At 36.5% G+C, this 24,006-nt stretch overlaps 1 protein-coding gene across 1 annotated transcript; it reads left to right on the top strand.

Annotated features, from left to right (window-relative positions):
• Nucleotides 1-7,916: 7,916 nt before the first annotated feature.
• Nucleotides 7,917-9,354, top strand: LOC116248360 (gibberellin-regulated protein 14-like). The gene is made up of 3 exons (XM_031621107.2): nucleotides 7,917-8,076; nucleotides 8,311-8,686; nucleotides 8,801-9,354. The coding sequence occupies exons 1-3, from the start codon at nucleotides 8,011-8,013 to the stop codon at nucleotides 8,980-8,982; spliced, it is 624 nt and encodes a 207-aa protein (XP_031476967.1). The 5' UTR covers nucleotides 7,917-8,010; the 3' UTR covers nucleotides 8,983-9,354.
• Nucleotides 9,355-24,006: the final 14,652 nt, after the last annotated feature.

Here is a 24,006-nt window from a genome sequence, read left to right as displayed (position 1 = left end):
AGGGATTAAATACGTTGAGACTAGTGAAGATTAAATTTGATCTGAGGCATAGTCAGCAATATATATATAATTCTTTTGCAAGTACAAAGCATTGTATGATCTTAACCAGTATACAAGTCAGTATGTATATGAGAGATGCATATAATACAATGAAATGTTATTTTTCTCATCATGTGCAAGTGGGCTGACTTACCTTTCTCTAGTCCAAATTTGAATATTCCCATAATTCTAAGTTTTTTAAGAGTAGACGAAGGGGGAACCACACCCTGCCTTTTTGAGGAATGTCGTTATCACAGACCTGTATATGGGTGGGTGTCTGAGATCTGAGATACTGATATAGTAAGAAACAGTTTTCTGTCTTTATGGAGTACTCAAAGTGTGCATCGACTCTTTTTTAGAATAGCTTGGACAAGTATATGCATCTCCATTTTGCGAGAATTTTACCCTGTTATATCCATCTTTGTGTGACGATCTTTGGTGGATCTACTTTTCATTTAAGTATAATGCTTGATTATTATTATATATATATATATATATATATATATATAGAGAGAGAGAGAGAGAGAGAGAAATTGGTGGAAACTAGATACTTAGGTCTGGAATAAAAACCATACCCTTTAATTTTGATATTTAAAATATTCCTTTTTGCAATCTAACCATATTAGTATGATCTTCAAAATGTGTTGATGCAAAACATTAATTAGGTTGATCATTTGTTAGACTTTAGAAGTGTTTTTATCATAAGAAAAAATGAATGGCCCACATGGTATCACCATTTTGATAATAAAAAAGTCCACATTTTTTATGAAAACAACTTGAATCGAAATATGTTTTATATCTAAATAATTTTTATAAATATATTAAGATGCTTATATTTCATGTAAAATAATTTTTTAACCAAAAATTAAAGGGTCATTTTCATCCTTGACCTGATTGTCTGGTTTCTACCAATAATATAACATATATATGTGTGTGTGTGTGTGTGTGAGAGAGAGAGAGAGAGAGAGAGAGAGAGAGAGAAATTGGTAAAAACTTGATCAATAGGCTAGGGACAGAAACCAGACCCATAATTTTTTGCGACAACTTTTAGTTTAAATAAAATATAAACATCCTAACAAATTTATAAAACTATTTTGATATAAAACATACATTGAATCAAGTTGTTTTCACAAAGATTGTTTATTTTTCTATGATCATAATACTCATGTTATGGAAGCATTTCATTTTTTCTTATGATAAATGCGTTATTAAAACGTGAAAAAATGGTCAACTTAATATATATTTTACATCAACCTATTCTTAAGATTATATTGATGAGGTTAGATTTCCAAAAAAAAAAAAACACTTTAAATATCATATTTAAAGGGTCTGGTTTTTGTCCTCGACTGGTTTTTGTCCTCCACTATATACATTTAATTCCTTCAGTCCCTCTAAAACACACAACTGATGCATTGCATCAAGTTTCTGCAATTAGAAGCTAGATGGATGAATGAACAAATATATATATATATATATGACCCTTTGCAACCGTTAAAAAATTCAAGAGAGAGAGACACAATGGGAGCTTACTTGGCCAATTATTTTAACGAGTCGAACCAGGTCCCCAACTGCCTAATACCCGCTCACCCTTAGATAAACCTGGTAGCTTGGCTACTTGTTGGTTGGGGTGGGCTACTGCCTATGCTAGTGCATCAAAAATTGCATTACAATGTCTCAACATCCATTGCTACCAGTCTAAAATTATATGCACTGTCTACACCAAATTTGTGTCACCAACACAATTGCCCCATGACCAAAAAGATTGTGGCTCCACCACTGGCTAAACCAGGAGATAGCAAACCCTATATACCATATCCAACCTTTTCATACATCCTAATAGATGTATTTCTGATTGGTTTGACATGAATCCCATATTTAGCTCATGATTATGATTTAGTCCATATCTTCAACTGTGTCTTTTACCAAGCCAGACGCAAAATCAGTTATGAACTAATAGAAATGAGAAACCGAAAACGGGCCCTTTTAGAAACCTTCACACAGGGGCAGAGCCAAAGGCTCCACCTCAAAAAAAAATCTTTTTTAAAAATTTACGTGTACATTTTAGAAAATTTTACTTGTTCTATATAAATTTTTTTAAAAATGATATTTTGGCCTTTGTCAAAATTTAGAAACCTTAATTTGTCCCCTCATGAAAAATTTCTGGCTCTGCTCCTGCCTACACACACACAAAGCATTGTCATAAAAGTATCATGTTTGTTTGTAATTTACTCCTTTAGTTGCTGCCATCTAAAACGATGCCTTCATCTTAGGGATATGCAAGATAACATGAAAAGTCTGGAAGACTCAGCTAAGGGTGCAAATGGAGTGCATTTTATTTACCACATAGTTACTGTACTTGATCATATTTGAAGGTAGATTAGAAAATAATTTGGTTCATAAATTTATTCGGATATGGATTTCACAAATTTAACTTTACTTAAATTGGCTTTCAAATTTAGTAGGGTAAAACTTCCAACTTGAGAGACAATTGGTGCACAGTTTGAGTCCTCCCAATGTGGTGAGAGGTGTCCCCACCAATGGTGGAGCTAGAAAAATTTCTTAGAGGGGTCAATCTTCACATACTTTCATATCCGAAGAAGTACTCGTATACATAACAGGGCAAATATTTAAAGATACTAATTTAAAAATAAACAAACCTTGAGGGGCAAGTGTGGGCGGTTGCCCATACCAGCCCATATATGACTCTACCTATGATCCCCACCCTTATTAAAGAAAATTTTCTAAGTTTTCTGCTTTCTTAAGTGCATGTTTCCAAGTTAATGGAGCCCCACAAATCCAACCCTAAGGACTTGTTCAAGCATCTCTTTAGCATTCAGTTGAGATTCTTTCTTCATGAAGCTTATATTGGAGTATATACAATTTCTTCGTGCAGAAAATATACATATAACCATCTTTTTATACAAAGTGAATTACAATATAAATCATCTAACTGTTATGGGTAAAGGCTAGCCAAGAATCAAGTCTAATCCCAATCTTGAACTAGTAGGATAATTCCAGGAGCGGAGCCGAAAATTTTCATGATGGGGCTGAATTAAAGTTTCTAAATTTTGACATGAGCCGAAATATCATTTTTCAAAATTTTTATATATGACAAGTAAAAGTTTTTAAAATTTACATGTAAATTTAAAAAAAAAATCGAGGTGGGGCCAAGCCTTGGCTCTACCCCTAGACAATTCAAACTGATATTTCTTCTCCAGTTGTGATGCACAAATGAGGTTACAAAACATCTTCCTACGTACGAAACGTGACATTAGTTTCATATAAATTATAGTGCTCAATGAAGAGAGGCATTGATAGTTGGTCAGTTTCGAGTTTGATGCATCAATTCTCTGTGTTACAAACGGGAGGAGCATGACTTGCTATTTAATCAAGATGAAAGTGCCACCTTGAGGCACCTAACATATGTCTCGTACTTTGTTGGGGGGAGGGGGAGGTGTGTGAGCTTCAATTCTTAGCCGGTGGTAAGATGAAATATTCCTCCTATTCACATGAAAGGTCAATGTCAAAAGCTTAAATTAAACATTGATTTCAAGTTTGAATATGAAAGTTGCCCCTTCTCTATTCTTGTTTTGGAGATAATGTTTGGTTTTTTCTAAGTTAAATAAAATGTCGAAAATTGTATAGTTCATATATATATATATAAATTCATAAGACAACGTAGAAAAGTCTAATAAACACTGCTTTTGGATTTTCGAAATGTTAATTTGGAATGGGTTTAATAGATAGTTGTATTCGATTTGTTTGAATAAGAATTGGTCTTTCCAAAGCAACAGGGTTGGAGTTAAGGTTGGGCGGTAGGCCGATCTGACTCATTGTCGGGCTGGTCAGGGTGGGCCGATAAGCCAGATTCAGGCTTGATAATTTTTTTTAAATTTTTTATTAATTTATATATATAATAATGTATTATAATTAATTATATTTATATATTACTTTATATTAAAAATATATTTTTAAATTTGATCGAGTTGGTCTAAGCCAATATTTTTATTTTTTATTAATTTATATACATAATATTTTATTATAAAATTTATGTATTAATTTATATTAAAAATATATTTTAAAATTTAGTCGAGCTCAGTGCCCAGGCTTGGTTGGAGTTGGGTTTGAATTACTAGAAAAAAAAAAAAGGCAATGGACTAACCTTACCTAAATCCGGGTCCCAAAACACTCTACGCTGAGAGTCTTTATGATCCTTTACTCATGGCAAGTCCATTAAGTCGTTCTTGTCCTTGCATGGCACTCGTCTTGAAGATTAAAAATGGACAAGGAAAAGATTCATGCAAGTCAGATGCATTGATGCCATCTTTAAAGAGCACTCATAAATATCACATTCAAATATATATTAAACTCGGGAATGGACATGGCATGGCATTAAATTCAAGAAATAAAGTAAGAATATGCCAATCTAATTGACGTTTAACACGGCTAAACAAATACAGAGTAATGAAATTGTCTGACCTTCTTGAGTTCCATTCAATAACAGCAGGGCATTGGATGGTACATTGTGAGAGATCGGAAGATTTGTCCATCTAAACCAAGATAAATAAATTTATAAATTATAGAAAACAGATCGTTAAGTGAATGATAAAAACCATAGCCTGAGTGAAATATAATATTTTAATATATTTATAAAAACTATTTTGATTTAACACATGCTTTGGTTCAAATTATTTTTATGAAAAATGTTCTATTATCAAAACGCTGAGGGAAGACAAGCCGCGACGCTAGCACTGAATCATGTCAATAACTAACGACCATGGGGATTAACCTCAACTCTCTTAAAAATAGACCGTCCTTAAGCGGTCCTACCACCACCCAGTGTGGTGCATGCCGGGACCTACCTACCCCTCTACCCGAACCAACAAATCTCGCAACTAGGGAAGGACGGGACCCAAAGAAAACACGCACAGCTGTCAGGTGAAATGCAGACAGTTGGCATGTGGGACCCACTACAGCTGGCTTTTCTTTTTTTACTTAAACCCCGCTGTCAATTCATTGCGGGCCCCGCGGCTGCGTTCTTCCCTGAAATCTACCTGCACGACAACAGACGCGGCGACCCACGTGCTAAACGCCCCTGAGCTCACCGTCCTCGCACGTGAGAGCAAGCGGCGATCGCGGGCAGGCTGTCTTCCAACGCGCAGCGCCAATCGGATTGGAGTCGGGATCATGACTTATCATGGCCGTTTCATTCCAATATCTAGTTTCGAATTCATAATGCGAATTCGGGTGAACAAATTCCTAATCCTAATATAATATTTAGACTAACTAATCGAAACCATATTTTAGGATATTTATTTTAAGACTATTTCTTGGTGAAATCTGAATCTGGCCGGTATTTACTTAGTAATTTCTTACATTCAAATCTAGTTTGAATTTTTTTCATATCTTTTTTGTTTATTTTATGTGACTCGATCCATATATCAGATTTAAATTGGATTTATTGACATCCTTAACTATAGACAGAGCCATAGAGTGCAGCGATGCAAAGCTTTATCCATCTTGCTTTGTGTTTGCATAGTAGATCTAAACATATCACTCGAGAGGGAAAAGGTTTGATGTTCAAATCCATAATTCTGTCATCTAAGTTGCAAATGGAGACTATGACAAACAGATACCCAAGTTAAAATATATTTAAATCTTTTTTAAGTATAAGTGTATGAAATTAAAGGTTCCTAAATAAATATTAAAAGAAAATGCATAGTGTTTCTGAAATGATAAGCATGCCATTTTTTACTACTGCAGTGATAGAGGGATGAACCTAACTCTTTCACTGGCAGCCCCTATTTTGTCGTCATATTGTCCGGAAAGGTCCGGTTGTTAGGGTTCCCCCTGCAGTTTCAGTTTCCACTAAAGGAGAATGCCCACCAAATTGCAGTGTTACCCTTTTTTCCCTTTCATCTTCCGAAAAAAGGGGACAAGTAAAACATCAATTTGTTCAAAAGGCCCAATATTTTCCTCGGAATTGGCACCCAGTGCAACCAGTAAAAGAAATTACAAAGAGGCAGCTTTTTCAGTATTAAAAAAATGCACAATTTTATAATGTTTTAATTTCATTTGATTTGTAGTAGTTGGTTGGGTTGGTGACTGGTATCAAACTAGTAACAAACTATTAACTAGAGGTTGATTTTCGTGTTATGCCCCATAACTCAGAAAACAGTGGTCACGCATTATAATTTGAGGGCATTTTTTGTTATTGTATAGAGATGTTTTCTCTTTTTTTTACTCATATCACTTTTGCCTTTATAAACAGGGGTCTTCCATTTAGCGAGCATATGCATGATGGTAATTTTTAACCCACAACATGTTTTGGGCCATACATATAACCCAAGGGCGGATCTAAGGGGTGGGGAGCCGTAGGGGCACTAGCCCCCCAAACCCCCTCTTCATTTTTTTTAAAATTTACATATAAATTTAAAAAATATTTATTCTATATAAAAATTTTAAAAAATGATATTTATGCTCTTGTTAAAATTTTGAACCTATAAAATTTGTCCCCCTCATAAAAAATTCCTAGCTCCATCTCTAATACAACCTGCTCTGCAACTAACTAGTTCGACTCCTTTGGCTATCAATATTCTATACAAACTAAAGCAGACATAAGCTCCAAGAGTTGAAATATTGAAGGTTTAGGTCACTAACAGGATGACAAAGTTTCTCGGAATACGATTTTCCGGTATTCCCATAGAGAAAACAAGAAACCAATCACCTCTCTATATCAAGTAGTTGTGATAGCACAACAATTGTGACAAGGAAACACTCTTAACTTCATCAATGCTTTCTTCTTTCCTCTCTTCCTCTTTGCATTAATTGTAGTTGGTATTCTCATCAGGTGTTTGCATTGGGTTTTCTTGATACGAGCAAGAAAAATATCAACAACATTAATGAGTTGAGAAGAAAAATAGCTGCAGGGAAATTATTAAGTGTACCATAAGTTGAAATTAATTCACCTCCATGCCTTATCTTACATAATGTCCCCATGCCTAAGCAAACCATCTTCATAATATGCTTTACAACAATGTAAAAGGACTTAGTTTTAGAGTTTACTACTGGTGGAACAACTCAAAGGCTTTGTTTCAGGTGAGTGGGAGAGAATCTCACCTCGCACCCTTCTGAAGACGCTAAAGTGTCTCCTCCTTTTTCTTTTGATCAGAGTTCAAAGCTGTGTCGAAACCTAAGTGGTTCTATGTTACACTTTTGCAAATGCTATTGTTTGTAGTCTATATGAATAGCACCCACAAAAATCAAACTAAAGATATCTTTTCAACACACCATTTAAATGGACAAGCTATGTTATGCCACTCGAAAATTCACAAGTTTTTTTTTTAATAATATATTGTTTAATATTATTCATTCTTGTATGGATATACAAACCTAATTAAGTTTGGTTAGTCCGTTTTCTTGTACTTGATACTATTCTTTTGAAACTAAATCCAGCGCCAGGTGAGATAAGTTTTGACATTTATCCGTAATAGAGTGGGATTTTTATTGCATTATGCAAATGAATTTGATTGGTATATAAATTATATTTTTATCAGCTTTGACTACTGGATTTGAAGCTAAAACTGATCATATCTTATCTATGGATTTACATTCCTTAGTGGATCGAATATAACACGTTGGGTAAAATGGTAATTAGTGAATCTGGAAAACAATAAAACCCCGTCCTTTGTAAAAAAAATTTACCGCTTTAGCAAGCTGAGTGAATATATTTAAAGATTGAGTCGTCATTGTGATTTGACAAAAAGCTGGTTGCTTTTAATGTAAAATTTTCAACGCGAAGAAATCACCGGGGGATCCATCTCCCGAGGCGTCGGCCACCCACCACTATAGATTCGGTGCTGCGCGAGTGCTTATAAATGGAGGGGATGCGCCTTCTTCCTCCCTGCCATTCTCTGACTGTCTTCCACTCTACTCCTCGAGTGGCGGAAGTCCTCCATTTCCGCGGGAGCCATGGCTCTCTCAAATGGCGTCGCGCCATTGTGGATTCTCGTCTTCCTCCTTCCTCTTCTTCAAATGGTAACCGTCTATATTCCTTCAACTTTTTTTTTCTTTCTTTTTCATGGCGCTTCACTGCGTGAGCAAATGCAGGAGAAATATTTATTCAGAGAAAAAGAACTTCCTTTCGCCGGAGGAAGTTGTTCCATCTCTTGGGACGGGACGATTTTCTCGGGCTAAAATTTGTCCGGCATTTAAACACGCCGCCGATTAAAGTAAATGTTGGTGACCTGCTTGTTTCCTTAATCATGGCAGGCGGTTGGCTTCACTACGACCTTCCCGCCTTCTCCGCCGAACGGCATCGCTCCACCGGTGGTCGTTCCTTCCCCGGTGACCACCAAACCCCCGCCGTCGGGTTCGTCTGCCCCCGTGACAGCTCCTCCAGTGCCTTTCCCTACGCCGGTTATAGTACTCCCTCCACCAGTGGCCACGCCTCCGCCCGCATCGATCCCCCCACCAGCCAGTAAGCCAGTAGGCCAGCCTCCGCCATCCATGCCGTCTCCCCCGTCAACCACTCCCAAGCGACCGCCGCCGCCGCCGTTTACCAGTCCTCCACCAGTGAGCACGCCGCCGCCAGCAAGCGTTCCCCCACCCGTGAAAAAACCTCCTCCGGTGACTCCTCCGTCGTTAGGTATGTTGCCGGCGCCGCGTCGTGATTCCATCTGCCATTTCCTTTTTGTGGTACTCTTGGGAGATCATCTCTTATTTTTTCCTTATTTTTTTCTTTCATGGGGTTGTGGAGCAGACTGTGATGGAGCGTGCAAGGCAAGATGCAGCCTGTCGTCGAGGCCGAACCTCTGCATCAGAGCTTGCGGCACCTGCTGCTATCGGTGCAAGTGCGTCCCCTCCGGCACCGCCGGCCACTACGAGGAATGTCCCTGCTACGCCAACCAGAAGACTCGCAACAACAAGCCCAAATGCCCCTAGTCCAAAATCACTTCTTCTCCATGCTTCCCTTCCTTCCTTCTTTGATCAGTAGTCTGCTTCTCCCGCCGTTTCCTGTGTCTAAGTGTCTTGCTGTACATACTCGTGGATGGGAGATCAGATGCATCTGCATCTCGCTTCCATTCCTACTGTATGCTTCTCTTTCGAGTCGTTCCTAGTGTTTGTACTTGCTGGTTGTGGTTATTTTTCTTAGCGACGTACTACATTGTAGCAGTGAATTTTGAGAGTCGATCGAGAAAATATCTTAAAGTGGTCCATCTCTGGCCGAGCTTCTGCAAAATGTGTTTGATTGGTTCTGTAGCATCATATTTTTAGTACAGTGAAATCAGATTAGTCACGAAGAATTTCGAGAAATGTTGGCTTAATTCCTCCTCTCTTCTTCAAAGCTCCCTTCTGCCCTTATATATATATATATATATATATATATATATATATATATATATATATATATATATATATATAGAAAGAGAGAGAAAGAATCAAACTTTCACTAGACTAGTCTAAACAGCTATGCTCCCTTCACTTTCACTAACGTACAAGTCTGACCAAAGCACACTGAAAGATTTTTTTCACAAGGATTACGTTTCTTGCCATAATGTGGAAGTAAATATTGGAATAGATTCACATAACATTTTGTTACCGAGATGAAATATTTGATGCAGGCCTTCCATTAGTTTGTCCTTAGTGACAAATAATGACGTTGGAAGCATTCTGTTTATCGATACCCCGATCCTCCTGATATGAGGAATATAATTCTCCTCTTACAATGGTTAATCTTTGAGTTTATGGTCCATCTTTCATGTAATTAACTATCTTTTTTTCGTTTATGAGTCAACGGATCTTCTGATCGAGAAACTGTGAAAAAAGGATATCTTCTGGAAAAGATAATAATACCATTCAGAGTCACATGGTGGTTTATGACTACATTTCTGCCAAATATGTCAATTTAATACATGGGTGCTTCTCTTTAACATAGAAGATTCAAAATTGAATATTTTTTGGGAAAAGAAGTAAACTTGGAAACGTGGGCGCTTAGCATTGTCAAAGCTAAAAAAATGGCTTCAAAATATAAAAAATGGTATGTCTATCGTTTCATGATGCACGCAACATGTTCACTCAGCTTTTAATGAGCCCAATTCCAGGGTGAGTGAGAAGTTAATCCTTACTTTTAGAAACGAGGTCGAGGTCTGAAGGATCCCTAGTCCCAGCTTTTAATGAGCTCAATTCAAGCGTGAATGAGAAGTTCATCCCTTACTAGGAAGTAGGTCCCTTACTAGGAAGTAGGTCTGAAGAATCCCTAGTCCGAGCTTTTAATAAGCCTAATTCCAAGTTTAGTGAGAAGTTCATCCCTACTTCCAGGAAGTAGGTTTGAAGGATCCCTGTCTCCATGCCACCGAAGCCATAAGCTGCATTGTCATAAAAATGACAGCTGTTTCACCCTTCAACTTGAATGATGCGCTCCACCGCCTTAAGATGCAGGAGCATATCACCGATGAAAATCGAATTAAAGACATGCCTTCCAACATGCACTCAGACCAACTAGCGATCCCTTGAGGCGCAATTGATTTAAATTGTCATAGAAAAAAGTTGAGCTTGTGTCAGCACTTTTAATTGAATGTTGAACCGGTTGCAATGAAGAAAACATGAGCACTTTTTTTCTAAGCTGATTATGAGTTACTTGAGCATCTTGATGTTGAAGTGATTGAATTTACTGAGTTCATTTTTCAAAAATACAAGCTTTACATATGTCACTTTGTAACTCATCAGTTAACTTGATTGGACACTAATAAACATTTAATATAATCCTTATATGTATGCAGTTCACATATTTTAGGGACTTCATATATATAAAGACAAATTGGTAAAAACCAGTCCAATTGGTCAGGGACAAAAAACTGAAGCCTTAATTTTTTTTTGCTAAAAAGGTATTTTAAGTAAAATATCTTGATATAAAACATGTTTTGATTCAAGTTATTTTCATGAAAAATGTTGATTTTTTTATTGCTAAATGTTGATGTTATGGCAGATATTCATTTTTGTTTATTATAAAAACACTATTAAAGTAAAAAAAAATAACAATTTAATGTATACTTCACATCAAGATTAATCCAGTAAAGATAAATTGCAAAAGAAACAATTTAAGCATCACATTTAAACGATATGGTTTTGTTCTTGACCTAATGATTTTGTTTCTACCAATTATATATATATATATATATATATATATATATATATATATATATATATATTATAAATTAAGGCGACGCAGTGTCCCATTTTTGCATTGGGCATACGGGTTACTCTTTTTTTATTGTATAAATATTGTGATCTTTGTAATCGAAGCATCATAAATCCATCTAAAAATGACATTTTCTGAATACATAATTTAACTTTAACCTTTTAAAAAAGATTAATCATTTACTATTTAACTTTTCTGAGGTATAAAATTCATTTATATATTCAAAACATGCCTTTTATTTTAATTTTCATAGTTTTAGACATGAAAACACATCTAATTGGTTTTTCTAAAATGACCTACTGAAATTTGTGATTGAATCCACCAGCCAATTGATCTTACCTATTCAACCAATCCCATTTCAATCATCCTCTCTCTCTTAAATATTAACTTCCAGTGTTACAAAAGATGGACACATTTATAAAACATTTTCCTTCAAACAACACATGGTTACTTATACAAAGGGGTTATTTTGGTAACAGAAACGATTTGTTACTGTTTAATCAATCTGTCTAAAAAATTGACACAGACTTATAAAATAATGTAGAACAATAACAAAGTAATTGTGGCAAACAGTCTCAAATGTCCTCTTAGTATGCTGTTCTAATCTCCCCACTCTTATACAACACATGGAGTACTGGTTGGACCTACCAAATAGCTGTTTCTACAAGAGGACAGTACTCCATGGATCGACTACTCAACAGTGTAGTACTCCAGCTAAAATTTTAAGGAAAAGTCACTGTGGTAAGTTTTGGATGGTGAAGCCTTCTTTGTATATACTTATAAATATAGCTAATAAAATAGCAGGCCCTCTAAAATTTCTGCCACCTTGAGTCTTAAATTCAACCTTTCAATTAAATGCGCTCGAAATCGGCACAAATAAATACACCATTGAAACATTTATTAGCACATCCAACCACTTAATTGTTTTCATCTGTGTTCTGATCAAGGCACACTTAAATTTATTCGCTTCACGTCGTTGAAACGAGCAAAATGACAAAAGAAGTTCAAATTTTAATGGAAAGGGGTGGCGCGCGCCCTATTAGCACGCACCAACGTTGAATGAGCATCGGCACTTCTTTAAGGCCATTTATTTGTGCAGCAGGAAGATCCTTATGTTAGATAGGCGAGCACCACCCTGTTTAATAACCATCAATCGCCGGCAGGGGTTGCCGGAAATATGGCATGATGGGCCACCCTGTTTAATAGCCATCAATCGCCGGCAGGGGTTGCCGGAAACATGGCATGATGGGTTTCGCCATTAATCCCGGCTGTGTCGCAACTCGCAACTCAGAGTTTTTGATTCAGGGATTGTCACTTGATCTAAATTCATCCCTAAAATCAACTTAGGGGCAGAAGCAGGTGTGGATTATACGTGGGCAATTATGCATACTAACTCTAAAAAATTTCTTTTTTCTTATATTATATTTTGAGTCTTTTTTTTATTTATATGTTGATGCTCCTTAAAAATTTAAGATTTTATACCTAGTGCTTTTTAATTAAAATTTTCTAACTCTACCTCTAAACGGGCAGAGTCAGAGGAAGGCCGCATAGGCTCTGGCCTCACCTCAAAATTTTTTTTTAAAAATTTTACTTGTCTTATATAAAATTATGAAAAAACAATTTGTGCCAAAATTTAAAAATTTTAATTTGGCCCTTCTCATGAAAAATTTTTAGCTCAGCCTGCCTCCACATCAACTTGACACCCTCAGCATTATCGTTGAAGATGCATCAACCTCTTTAATAATCGTCATTAATTGACAAGAAAGGTCGTCGGTAGATGGAAAAATGGCCCGGTGAGCAGGGGTGGAGAGGAGGTGGGGCTGGGGAGGGCCATGGCCCTCCCTCACAATTTACGTGAAGAAAAGTTATGCTTATATTTTTGAAATTTTTTAACTTGGCATATATAAAAATTCCGAAAATTATTGTTCGGCCCCTAAAAAACATTTCTGGCTCCTCCCCTACCTAGCCGTAAAGAATGAAAGGGTTGAAATTTGATCTAAGCTCATGACGTTCACACCCTTCTCATTATCTTCTTGCTTATCGTAAGTTGAAAATTTTCTTTCGATCTTTAACTATTTGGATGGCAGACAGCGTTGAATGGGCAAGAGCTGTACGATTTTTAAATGGATCCAATCAACTCGGCCCTGGTTCAAATTAATGAGGCGCAGGTTCTATCAATTCTAAATGGGGCCAAGTTGCCCCAAAACTATTGATTTCAAGTGGAAGCAAGTTGGCCCCTAAGTTTTGGTCCAAAACAAGTTGAGGTCAATTAAATTTACGTTGAAGGAATCTTCAAAGCAGAAGAACATGGCGCGGATGCAAATGTGAAACAGGAGATCCTACCAGTGAACACGAAGCCAACACTCACAAGTATAGAATTTCTTCGGAAAGAATCTCCATTAAGGGTGTGTTTTTTATTGCTCCTGGATTAAAATCTCGAGGATTTGAAAACCATGGATTTAAGATCAAATCCCTCTATCTCTCTATTCAAATATTAAGTCCAATTTTTTTTCTATGTAAAATGATAAAATAAGAATTTTAAGTGTGGATTTTAGGTCCAACCTAAGATCCTTACTTTGAAATTTTATCATGAACCTTTTACCATATTAGTAAAAGCATGTCACGTCGAATCCACATCAGAGACATAGCTTTCAAATATAAAGCAATCCAATGCTTCATAAACTCAAGTTGAGGGGTGTATCATACTTCACTTAAGTCCTGACATAACATACATACGACCATGGAGGTAGGGAAAAATGGAGAATGGAAGAAGTAGTTAGGTCTTCTTTGACTCCTGGATTGTTAACTTTCTACTTAAGTGGAAGTAGGGGCGGAGGGAGGGGGTCTCGCCTGAGCCATGGCTCTATCCCAGCCAATTGAAAAAAAAATACATTAAAAAAATTAAAAAAATTTAGTTGCATCATATATTATTTGGATTCATGGCTCTGCCCTTGAGTGGAAGGAATAAATGATAATGCATATTTCTGGTGATGTTTTCATATTGCAGAGAAGTACTTTCTTATTTAATAGTGGACTTGACAAAAATTACTGAAGAAGTAGGAGTAACGAAAAGTGGGTTTCTTAAATGAGATTTCTTAAAAGATTAACGTTTGAACAAAATGTCGGCCTTTTCTTCTCCAATTTGATTCAACTGTATATTTTATTCATGTGATACCATTTATAAAACATGAATAAAAATGATAATTACGAAGGAGAGATAGAACAGACAATGAGATTTTGCTTATCCCTGTTCATCTTTACAACATTTTAACTAAAAATCTTCATTTTCTTGTTTTGGAATTGCTTATGCCTCGATCATTGTTTATTTCTTTGTTACCGATTCTAACATGCCATGAACCGATATATTCACCCATTCTTGACTCGCACCTCACGAGAGCATTCGACAATAGGGAAATAACGCAATGCTCTATGCATATGTCCAAAAGATAGAGATAAATTCATGATTTCGATGGAAATAAGTTCATGATTTCCATGTTTCATGAATGTATTTCAATCTACGTAAGGAACACAGTATTTATTGATCGTAATTTTTTTTAAATAATACGAAATTAATTTTAATAACAAGACAATTTTTTTTTCTTGTTACGATTTTTCCAATATCTAGATCCTGGATATGCTCTGAAAAGATTTTTGGTATCTTTTGGAGGATAATTCTTTGTACTCCAGGATGGAAGGAGGTACAACATGATTGAGTAAGAAGCCAATGGCTTGGCAGGTTGAACTCTTTTTTTCTTGAAGGCTTCTGCGGTACATCTCACCATTACAATTAGTGACAGGTCAGAGAACAGACGTCCGTAGTTTCCACATTTCCGTCTGAACTTATGTCGCCTTTAATCGACAGCAAGTGTACTGTACTCCATCTTTCTGCCTTACACGTTAATTTTTAGTCAGGATTTCCTTTAAGAGCTTGAATAATATTATATCCATTTGTTTATTTTTACATTAATAATTTGATAGTTTTTATTGTTTATATACATAGGCACCCCTAAAAGCATTAAAATTATTGAATTAGTGCTTTCTCAAGCCAAAATTTCTAGCTCTACAGTGAGTGTGGCTATGTTGCATGAATGCATTTGAAAGTAGAACAAGTCAACAACGAAGCTGTTTTTTCTGCCTTACATGCATGGAGGTATTCTGAAGACAAACTTCTCCAATTAAGTCCACAGCTTAAGAACTTTGTTTCAGTTCAGAAAACTATATACTCTCTCACAGGGCGTTTGGTAGGAGGAATCCAGAGTTTCATCCATTTTCTCTTTACATGTATGTGTGTGTGTATGCATGAGTGCATATTTTGCTTGTACCAGTGCTGAACTCAAGCTCGGCCATCTTGAGCTCTGTTCGATTCATATCTTGCTCAGTTCCAGATCGGCTCGAGCTCAAGTCGAGCTACTGAGTTGGAACCATAGTCACAAATAACGTTTGGAGTTTTAAACGACAAGGTTTTTCTCGGGTATAATACGGTAAGCTTAAAAAAACAGAAAAAATATGAAAAAAATATGGTCAATTTTTTAAAAATTTTTAAAAACTAAAAATAAGAAGAAAATAAAAAAAGTGAGAAACTAGTAACACAAACATCACAAGACAATTAAATTTGCAACAAATAAAAAACAAAAAAAGTGAAAAAAAAAACCGTTTGGCATTGTAACCCTGCTTCTACTTTTTTTTTTTATCGAACGCCTTAAAGTTCTATTGATTTAATGCTCCTGAGTCTAAAAACTTTTAACTCCGCTGATGTGGGTTTGAGAACCCATGAAGGACGAAATTCTCACTGGTATAGGCTAACAAACACTGCAGAGTGCGTCCAAAGCACACCCACAAAACGTGGGAATGGACTCAATTCTTTAATTAGGAGTGTGTCGTATCTATTCCAGTTTTAAAGGAAGCATTTTACCCGTGCATCCGTGTCTTGTTGTGAAATTTCTTCCCGTCTTTAATACTTCTAAGATAAGTTCCTTGTGTTTGTTACTTTTAACTGTGGTGGACAGTTAACCCTACTTATGATATCAGCAAACGGATCCATATTGCTCGTGCGTACAGCATCCCATGTGGCTCTTAAACTCTTCTTCTTCTTCTTTTAAGAGAGTTCAATATTTATTTGGATGAGCGGGAAGAGAAGTCACCACCCGAGTGAGAGCCGAACCTCCTCCTCTTTCTCACCCCACCATGTGACACAGTTTCTTATTCCCTTAAAAAAGCTTTTATAAAACTGTCGTATGGTGGCAGGTAGAGATGGAATTGACCGTAATTGCAAGTGATGTAGTAAAAGTAAAGTGAATTGAATATACTAAATGAAAGTTTATGGTATTCAATTTCATTAAGAAAATGATCATTGTATCTATGGCTGCATTTTCACAGTCCAAAGTACTTGTATATTAAATATTCAATCTCAAAAGGGTTGGTGCCAGAATGAAATAATGTTATAAAAAAGGAAAACGGTACTTGTTAATTTAGACAAAACGTTTGTTTCATGGCCATCAGTTTCTTTATATTATGTGAAATACATTGATGCTAAACTATTGCAACTATTCAGGCGTTAGATATGCTTTTTAACTATCAAAAGTACTTAAAATTGAGTGTTCCTCAAATCTTAAAGACCAACACACAAAAGCAGTTCCAAATATTCCTAATTATCCCCAAACAGGATCTTGGTTCTCGATCACAAACTCATTGTCCTATGGGATCTTGGCCCTCTGCAATGAGAAGGTGAGATGCAGTGGAAGGGGGCACTGGACACATAGAGGGGGTGTGTGTGTGAGTGAGAGAGAGAGTAGCTGTTGCTAATGAGGAAGAAGAGGTAAGAGATGAAAAATGGAGGGAGAGACCCGAATACACAACCTCAACAGGTCCGACTTTTGTCCATAGATAAAAATCTGCACTTTGGGTCTAACAACCCTAGATGTTTTACCCTTGCATGCCGGGTCAGGGATAAAAATTTAAAAGCACAAACAAATGTCGGCGATCTACAGTGAAATCCAGTGCCATTATATCCTAGATTCGAGGATCCATGGCACTAACAAATTTTGGATTTGAGTGGTCGTTTGGCTTGTGCAATACTTTGTACATGTTTCATTAATTTACATCAACGATTGAAGCATATTTATAAAACACTATAATTAAGTGGCCAAAAATACGGCTCAATCTTTAAGACAAGTTCATAGAACGTTTACAAAATGTTTCACTCACCAAACGACCTATAAAGTTTCTATTATGCGTTAAATCTTGGTTTCTCAAGTTAAGAGGCAAAGAGTTTCTGACTTAGATCTTTGAGCTCATCAATATCCAAAGTTTACAACTCAATAAGAAAAAATGTAAAAATAATTTTATAAAGTTACCCTTTTCAGTGCAAAATCTCTAAGAAAAAATTAACAAAACTATGAAAAGCACGAATTCGATGAGTGGAGCTCCGGCCTGGTCAAGCAGGACAATCAATTATTTTACTTTTGCTTTTTAACATTTTTACAAAAAACGGCAATTTTGTAAGTTACCCCTCTAATTTCACGTTTTTTATCTAGAGGTGGCAACTTAAGAATCAAGAAGAACATTAAGGTGTTTATTTGTTAATAATGAAGGTTGAGCAGCTATTTGTTATATTTGCCCAAAAGTTCAGCTGCTTTTGAAATTTTTTCAATCTACAAACAAAAGATTTCATATCAAACATCTAAGATTTTCACATCCAAGATCCTCAAAAAAATCTTTCCTGGTGTCAAAGATTGGAAGCAATCAGTTGATACCCTTTTCCAATCCCAGACCGCATAAGTGCCTGACACCACTTTTCACTGGCTGTTTTAACTTTCCAGGTCACTAAATGTGTTGACATATGGGTGACCCTTTGCCTTTTCTTTGGTCTGTGTACTGACTGGTGACTGCTTCCTGCTCCAAGTTCTGCTGTGACAGGACAGCAGCAGCTGGTGGACCGTCGAAGCTTGAAGTCGATGCAATAATGGCGGAAGAAGAGCATGATTTCAGCGCCAGTCGTGGACGCAGACATTGCAGAGCGACAGCTGTTTTCTGGAAAAGAAGAGAGACAGCTTAGCTGGTTTCTGCATTAGCAGGTGACTCGAGGAAACGAATTAGCTGTCGAGTTACAGTGAGTTAAACACTGCTCTGCTCCTCAACCCAAACTCGTCCTCCCCACGCTTTATTCTCGCTCCGTCGTGATTGATCGGCATATATAAATGCCGGTCAACCTCGATCGGTCAGACAACTCCTCGATTGCTGCGTCATGACTAGTGGGCAAGTTAGAAAACAAAATTAATTGGCAGTACTGTCGCATTCATGTCAATTACAATGGAAAGAAGTAGAACTTGATCAATCTTTTTCTGGAAAAAGAAATTGTTGGTAGTCTTTAAAATCGATTAACTATTTATCGACCTCGACATTGGTAAATTGCAATTTACTTCGCTTCCATGCTCTCTGTCCACAAGAAATCGCCGGTGAGTCATGAGTTTTAATCGGCGAACGCACGACTTCATAACTTTAAACTGCAAACGTAAACTTTGAATCCTTGTCGAGACTCGTCGCGGTTCATCGGTGATTAATGTAAAGGGTGAATAGCCAGTGATGCCTATAGCGAGCAAATCCCACCTCTACCACAGTGATAAAGCTTTATGGAACGCCTCTTCCACGGCCATCCAAGTTCCTGCCTTTGTAAACATTTTAAGCGTCAGTTTTTTTTACAATTTAGTTGTTAGTATTTTAGAAAGCACTTCATGAATATTTATCAATACCTTTGTTGGGAAAAATAACATAATCTTGCAATCTTTTCTCTGAATATCTTTTATATCTTTCGTAGCTTTTTCAATTTTTTAAGTTTTTCTGTTGAAAAACAATATTTTTGATCATCAAGCACAAAAAAGGTTCACAACAGATTGACAAAAGAATATTGATGATCAGTATGGTTAGCACGTGCTCTAGTTGAGCAGTGAAGTGTGAATGTGCGTGTGTGTATATAAAAGAAATATTTCGTAGGCGTATGACCTGGCTGAGGTGCATAACCTATAGCCTTTACGTAGTGTTTGATCCGAGGATTTCAGATCTTCAAATCTTAAAAACCAAAGTTTTTAAAACTCGTTTTTGCTGCATTATGATTCTATGAAGACATTCGCTCTTTCTTTCTCTCTCTTCCCGTCCTCAACAGAGCTCGAAGGCAGGCATGGCCATGGCGGTGCAGGATGGTGAGTCCCGCTCTCTCTCTCTCTCTCGTGTTCTCTGACCAGAAACCTCGACAAGGGTGCTCTGCGAACACATTCGACGAGGATTCGAGGGTTTCTTTTTCGAACCCTCGTCGAGGATTTAGTCGATGGAAGGTTTTAGACTCCGATCAAAGACACCCTCGACCAAACCGAGGTTTTCAATATTTTTTTGGTTCATATACTCCTCCTCCTCTCTCTTTCTTCTGTCCCTCTTTGTGTCTGTTTCTCTCCCTCTATCTGTGTTCGGTTGAGGTGGTGCTTCTGCTTCCCGAGACATTTTCTCGCGTGCTCGGAAGGGGGTTGGAACTTAAAAGCATAGATTTCGTCCCCATCTCAGATTTGAAATCTGAGGTTTTGAGATCTCACGTTGAAATCCAGCCTTGGATCTAAATCGAATGCTATCAAACACGGATTTAAGGAATCATATCGACTGTTGATCTTTTCAAGATGCAAGGTTAGGAGAAAATCGAAAATAAAAATGAGAGATGATATTTTAGTCATCAGGTATTAATTATCAACTTTTAAAGTCAAAAGGAGATTAACTGTTTTCTAATGATAATACCCATGACTCTTAATGAACTTTCAAATATATTGTTTTTATTTTAATGAAGTAAAGAAAGGATCGATTTGAGTCGTGACCTGTAATGCCATAAATTTATAACGACCATTTTTTTTTGTGAGACAAATCAGCAGTTGGGGATATTAACAGACCAGAGAGCTTAAACAAAACATAAGCTGTTTTTACCAGTTGCACCAATTCAAACCACAAGTGGAAGCTTTCCAGCCCATTATAACGAAACAGTAGAATGTCCGTAGTTATTAAGAACTTGAAACCCAATAATATTAACCAGCTAAGAGAGCATTCTATCGCCGTCTTCGAGGACTGCACCGGAAGAAGCCATTAGCGACGGTTAGTTTACGACGACCGACAATAAGCCATCATATAAATTTTATGAGTGGATAACGACAACATGAACCGTCGCCAACTATACAATGCAGTGGAAACGGCTAAAGATATTGCCACTTGAAAGCTCAGGTTGTTGATAAATTGGCGACAAGGGCGGAGACAGGTGTGGGCAATCGCCCACACATATCCATAGAAAAAACTCACTCACGTTTTCATATAGATGTTTTAGAAGCTGTTTGATGCATTGGAACTATGGTACTAGAAATAAGTTTTCATAAACTTATTTTAGGAATTGAAGAAATGGAACAAAATCCAGATTTTTAAAACCCCTTGTATTTGCTGGACATGGATTTATGTTTTTGAAAACAAATTTCTTAGTTTGATGGGGAAATGGATGAAAATCAGAATTGGTGGAAAAGTATTTTTTTAGTTCTTTTCTCCCTCTCTTCTCTCCATTGTTCTTCTCTTCTCACCAAAACCCCAAAGGTCTTTTTTTTTTTTCATCCCAAATTTTTTTTTCCACATCTTGGGGTGGGACCAAATTTCTGGAAAGAAGTTTCATGAAATCAACCCCATGAAAAGTTTTTTCATCCCAAGTTTAATGGGATGGAAAATTTTTCAAAATTTGAATTTTATTTTCATTGCTACAGATATTCTGTGCCCATCAAATGTTGCGTGTGTTGTTTTTCCTGCACCGGTTATGTACACAGTAAAACAAGGGGGATTTTTTTTTTTAATTATGTTTTCTGTAGTCATTTTACTTTTTTTTTTTAATTTTCATTTTTATTTTACCAAAAACATATCTATTTCTGTGTGAACAAGGGTACTTTTGTCATTAAATATAACTAGCTTTGATCAAACGTACCCCAGATTTCTCATTTACATACTACTGCACCTTGAAAATATAAAACTTAACTAGTATCCCCTTACCCAGAATTTTGTACCCCAAATTAGTGATGACCATAGCTACTGTCATTTACATTTTTTTTCTCGGAACGATAATATTATACGTTATAATGTTGGGCCCTGGAATTTTGCATACATGTAATCAAGCATGACTAAGCCACAAAAGCAAGGCGAAGACGACACACGATGACATGGAAAACTTGAAACTCTTGATAGCTGCCGGACTCGTGATTCTCTACTTCTAATGGCACATCTAGCAATTCTTGCGACACCCTGAATGCTGAATGAAGGCCCAGGCCCTTTTTGCCATTTACGAACACAAATGATGGTCGTTTACCTGAATTTTGGAGATAACAATGCCCAAAAACAAGATAAAATAAAGAAAAAACTTGTGCTTATCTTTCTTGGTGGCTTTGGGGATATTTTTCTTTGTCCTGGTGTTCTTCGTGGCCTTGCATTTCTTCATGAGCAGTTGAACGACAGATGGTATATCATTTTTAAGTCTAGCAGTGGACTTCTTGATAGGAAAGTTAATCCAAGGACTTCTGCTTTTGGATTTCCCTTTTCCCACGTAACTTTACACACAAGTACTCGTGTTGCTGGAAGATTGTAATGGCCCTCGTCCTTTGTCATTTTAATTTGGCGTACGTTGGTTGCGAGACTGCCATCTTTCCTGCTTCCTGCTTCTTGCTTCAATGGCATCTAATTACAGATTTTTGCATATCCTGCATCTCTTTATTTTTCAATGTATGAATCTGATGCTTTCGTCCCGTGTGGTGGTGTACTATTCTAGCGCACATGACTGGACTCTAGTTCTTTCCATCCTACAGACTTTACTAGAGCAAGCAGATGAAAAGGAAGAGTATGTTAGTTTGTGGGGTTCCCTTCTAAGGGGATCCTCATGCGTAAAATCAAAGAAAACTTATAATACTTAGTCTCGCTGGATATAAATAGCTAGCCCCTTAGGTTTTCTCCAAATCCAGTAGCAATTAGAGTGAGTGAGAGATTTTAGGTGAGCATTAAAGCTCGTAACTGCAAGTGGGCCCCCTTGCAGTTACGAGATGAATGGGTAGGGCTCTTCGCCACTACCACTACCCAACATCTCCCACTTGGCCATGAGACCGCCAGTTTGCTTCCACTATATGTGGGTTTTCTTGATCTTTAGTTACGAGGTTTTCCATAATTGGTTTATCCATCGTAACTTGTTAAAAACATAGTCGCATATGGACCAATGTTTACATCATAAACATCAAGAATTCTCTTGATAATAACGCTAGCAATCATGTACGTATTTGATACGTACATATGTATTCTTTTCTTGTTCAACAATGAAATCAACCTGGATACTTTCAACCACCTCACAAAGAGGCAAACCAGGATTTTCTTAGCCTCATACGAGCTACATGCTTGACAAATAAATCAGTAGGAATTCCTTTTACTAAAAGTGCTAGCAAACATATAAATACATCATTGTTTCATTCATGTATCTGAAAGCAATTAACTGCCTTACCAACCTGAACCTTTTTAATGTGTACTGACAAGCCAAATTAAAAGCTTGTATCAAGTCCAACACATAAACCAATATATATTGAAAGCACATGATATACTTTTCTTTTATTGTTTTCCACAATTACTTAACTCCTTTAACAATAGGAGTTCCAAAAGCATTTATACAATGCATTACGATGTGACAATCAATATAAAGCTTTTCAAGATAGCAAAGAACATATTCAAGTATGCTCCCACTTATCAAATATTTACAGTCATCAACCTGATTAGCAACTCCTAATCATTATTATTATGACTATTTAACAGAATGAGCAATTATCATACAAGCAGTTTTCATCTTGTATAGTTTTCATCAATCTACTCACTCATAGAAAGAGTTTCATTTAACCAATCGAGGTCAATACACAACTTCGACAACACATGCATGCAACAATAATTCAAATATTTCCATTCATGTATTCCACAAGATGATCATTAAGATCACTAATAAGCTTCAGTCGGACGTTTAATACCAAACTGATTCTTAGTCGGTTCATTACCTAACCGCTTATTAGCATATTTAATCGATCAAACTTGATCATCAAATGAATAGTCAGATTTTGTGCATGCAACAATGGTTCAAATATAACCATGAAGCTACTGACTTTTGTGACTATTATCAATGTGTGAAGAGTAAAGAATTGGACTCAGTTGGTTATTTTCCTAACTGATCCATAAATTGATCCAGATGGTTCATTACCAGACTGATCCTCAGACGAATCTTGCTCAGTTGGTTCATTGCCAAATTGATCCCCAATCGGTTTATTGTCAGATTGTTACCCAATTGGTTCATTGTCAAACTGTTCCTCAGTCGGTTCATTGCCAGACTGATCTTCTGAATAAATCAGATCATCCAGTAGATCGCTATGATCTCCCACTGGATCATTGTCTTTGGTATTATTATTCGAACAACTCATTCTCATGTCAATCTCATGCATAAAACATTGTATACCCTACCTTATTTAGGTATTCAATACATATGCATTTGGAAACACGTTATTTAACTTCTAGATATACACTTGACATGCATTGTATATCTCCCAAGATATCAATATGGATCTAATTAGTGTGGATCTCATTATATCCATCAGTGTTATCTTACACCTCATGACAAAAAATTTAAATCAAATTCATTCTCAAACAAGAACTATCTTAATTGCATGCTAACATAGTTTGATCCACAAATGTACAAA

The sequence above is a fragment of the Nymphaea colorata genome, chromosome 2 (genome assembly GCF_008831285.2).
Source record: "Nymphaea colorata isolate Beijing-Zhang1983 chromosome 2, ASM883128v2, whole genome shotgun sequence".
Classification (NCBI taxonomy): domain Eukaryota; kingdom Viridiplantae; phylum Streptophyta; class Magnoliopsida; order Nymphaeales; family Nymphaeaceae; genus Nymphaea; species Nymphaea colorata.
The sequence above is the reverse complement of the archived record's forward strand: the minus strand, read 5'-3'. Positions and strand labels throughout refer to the sequence as shown.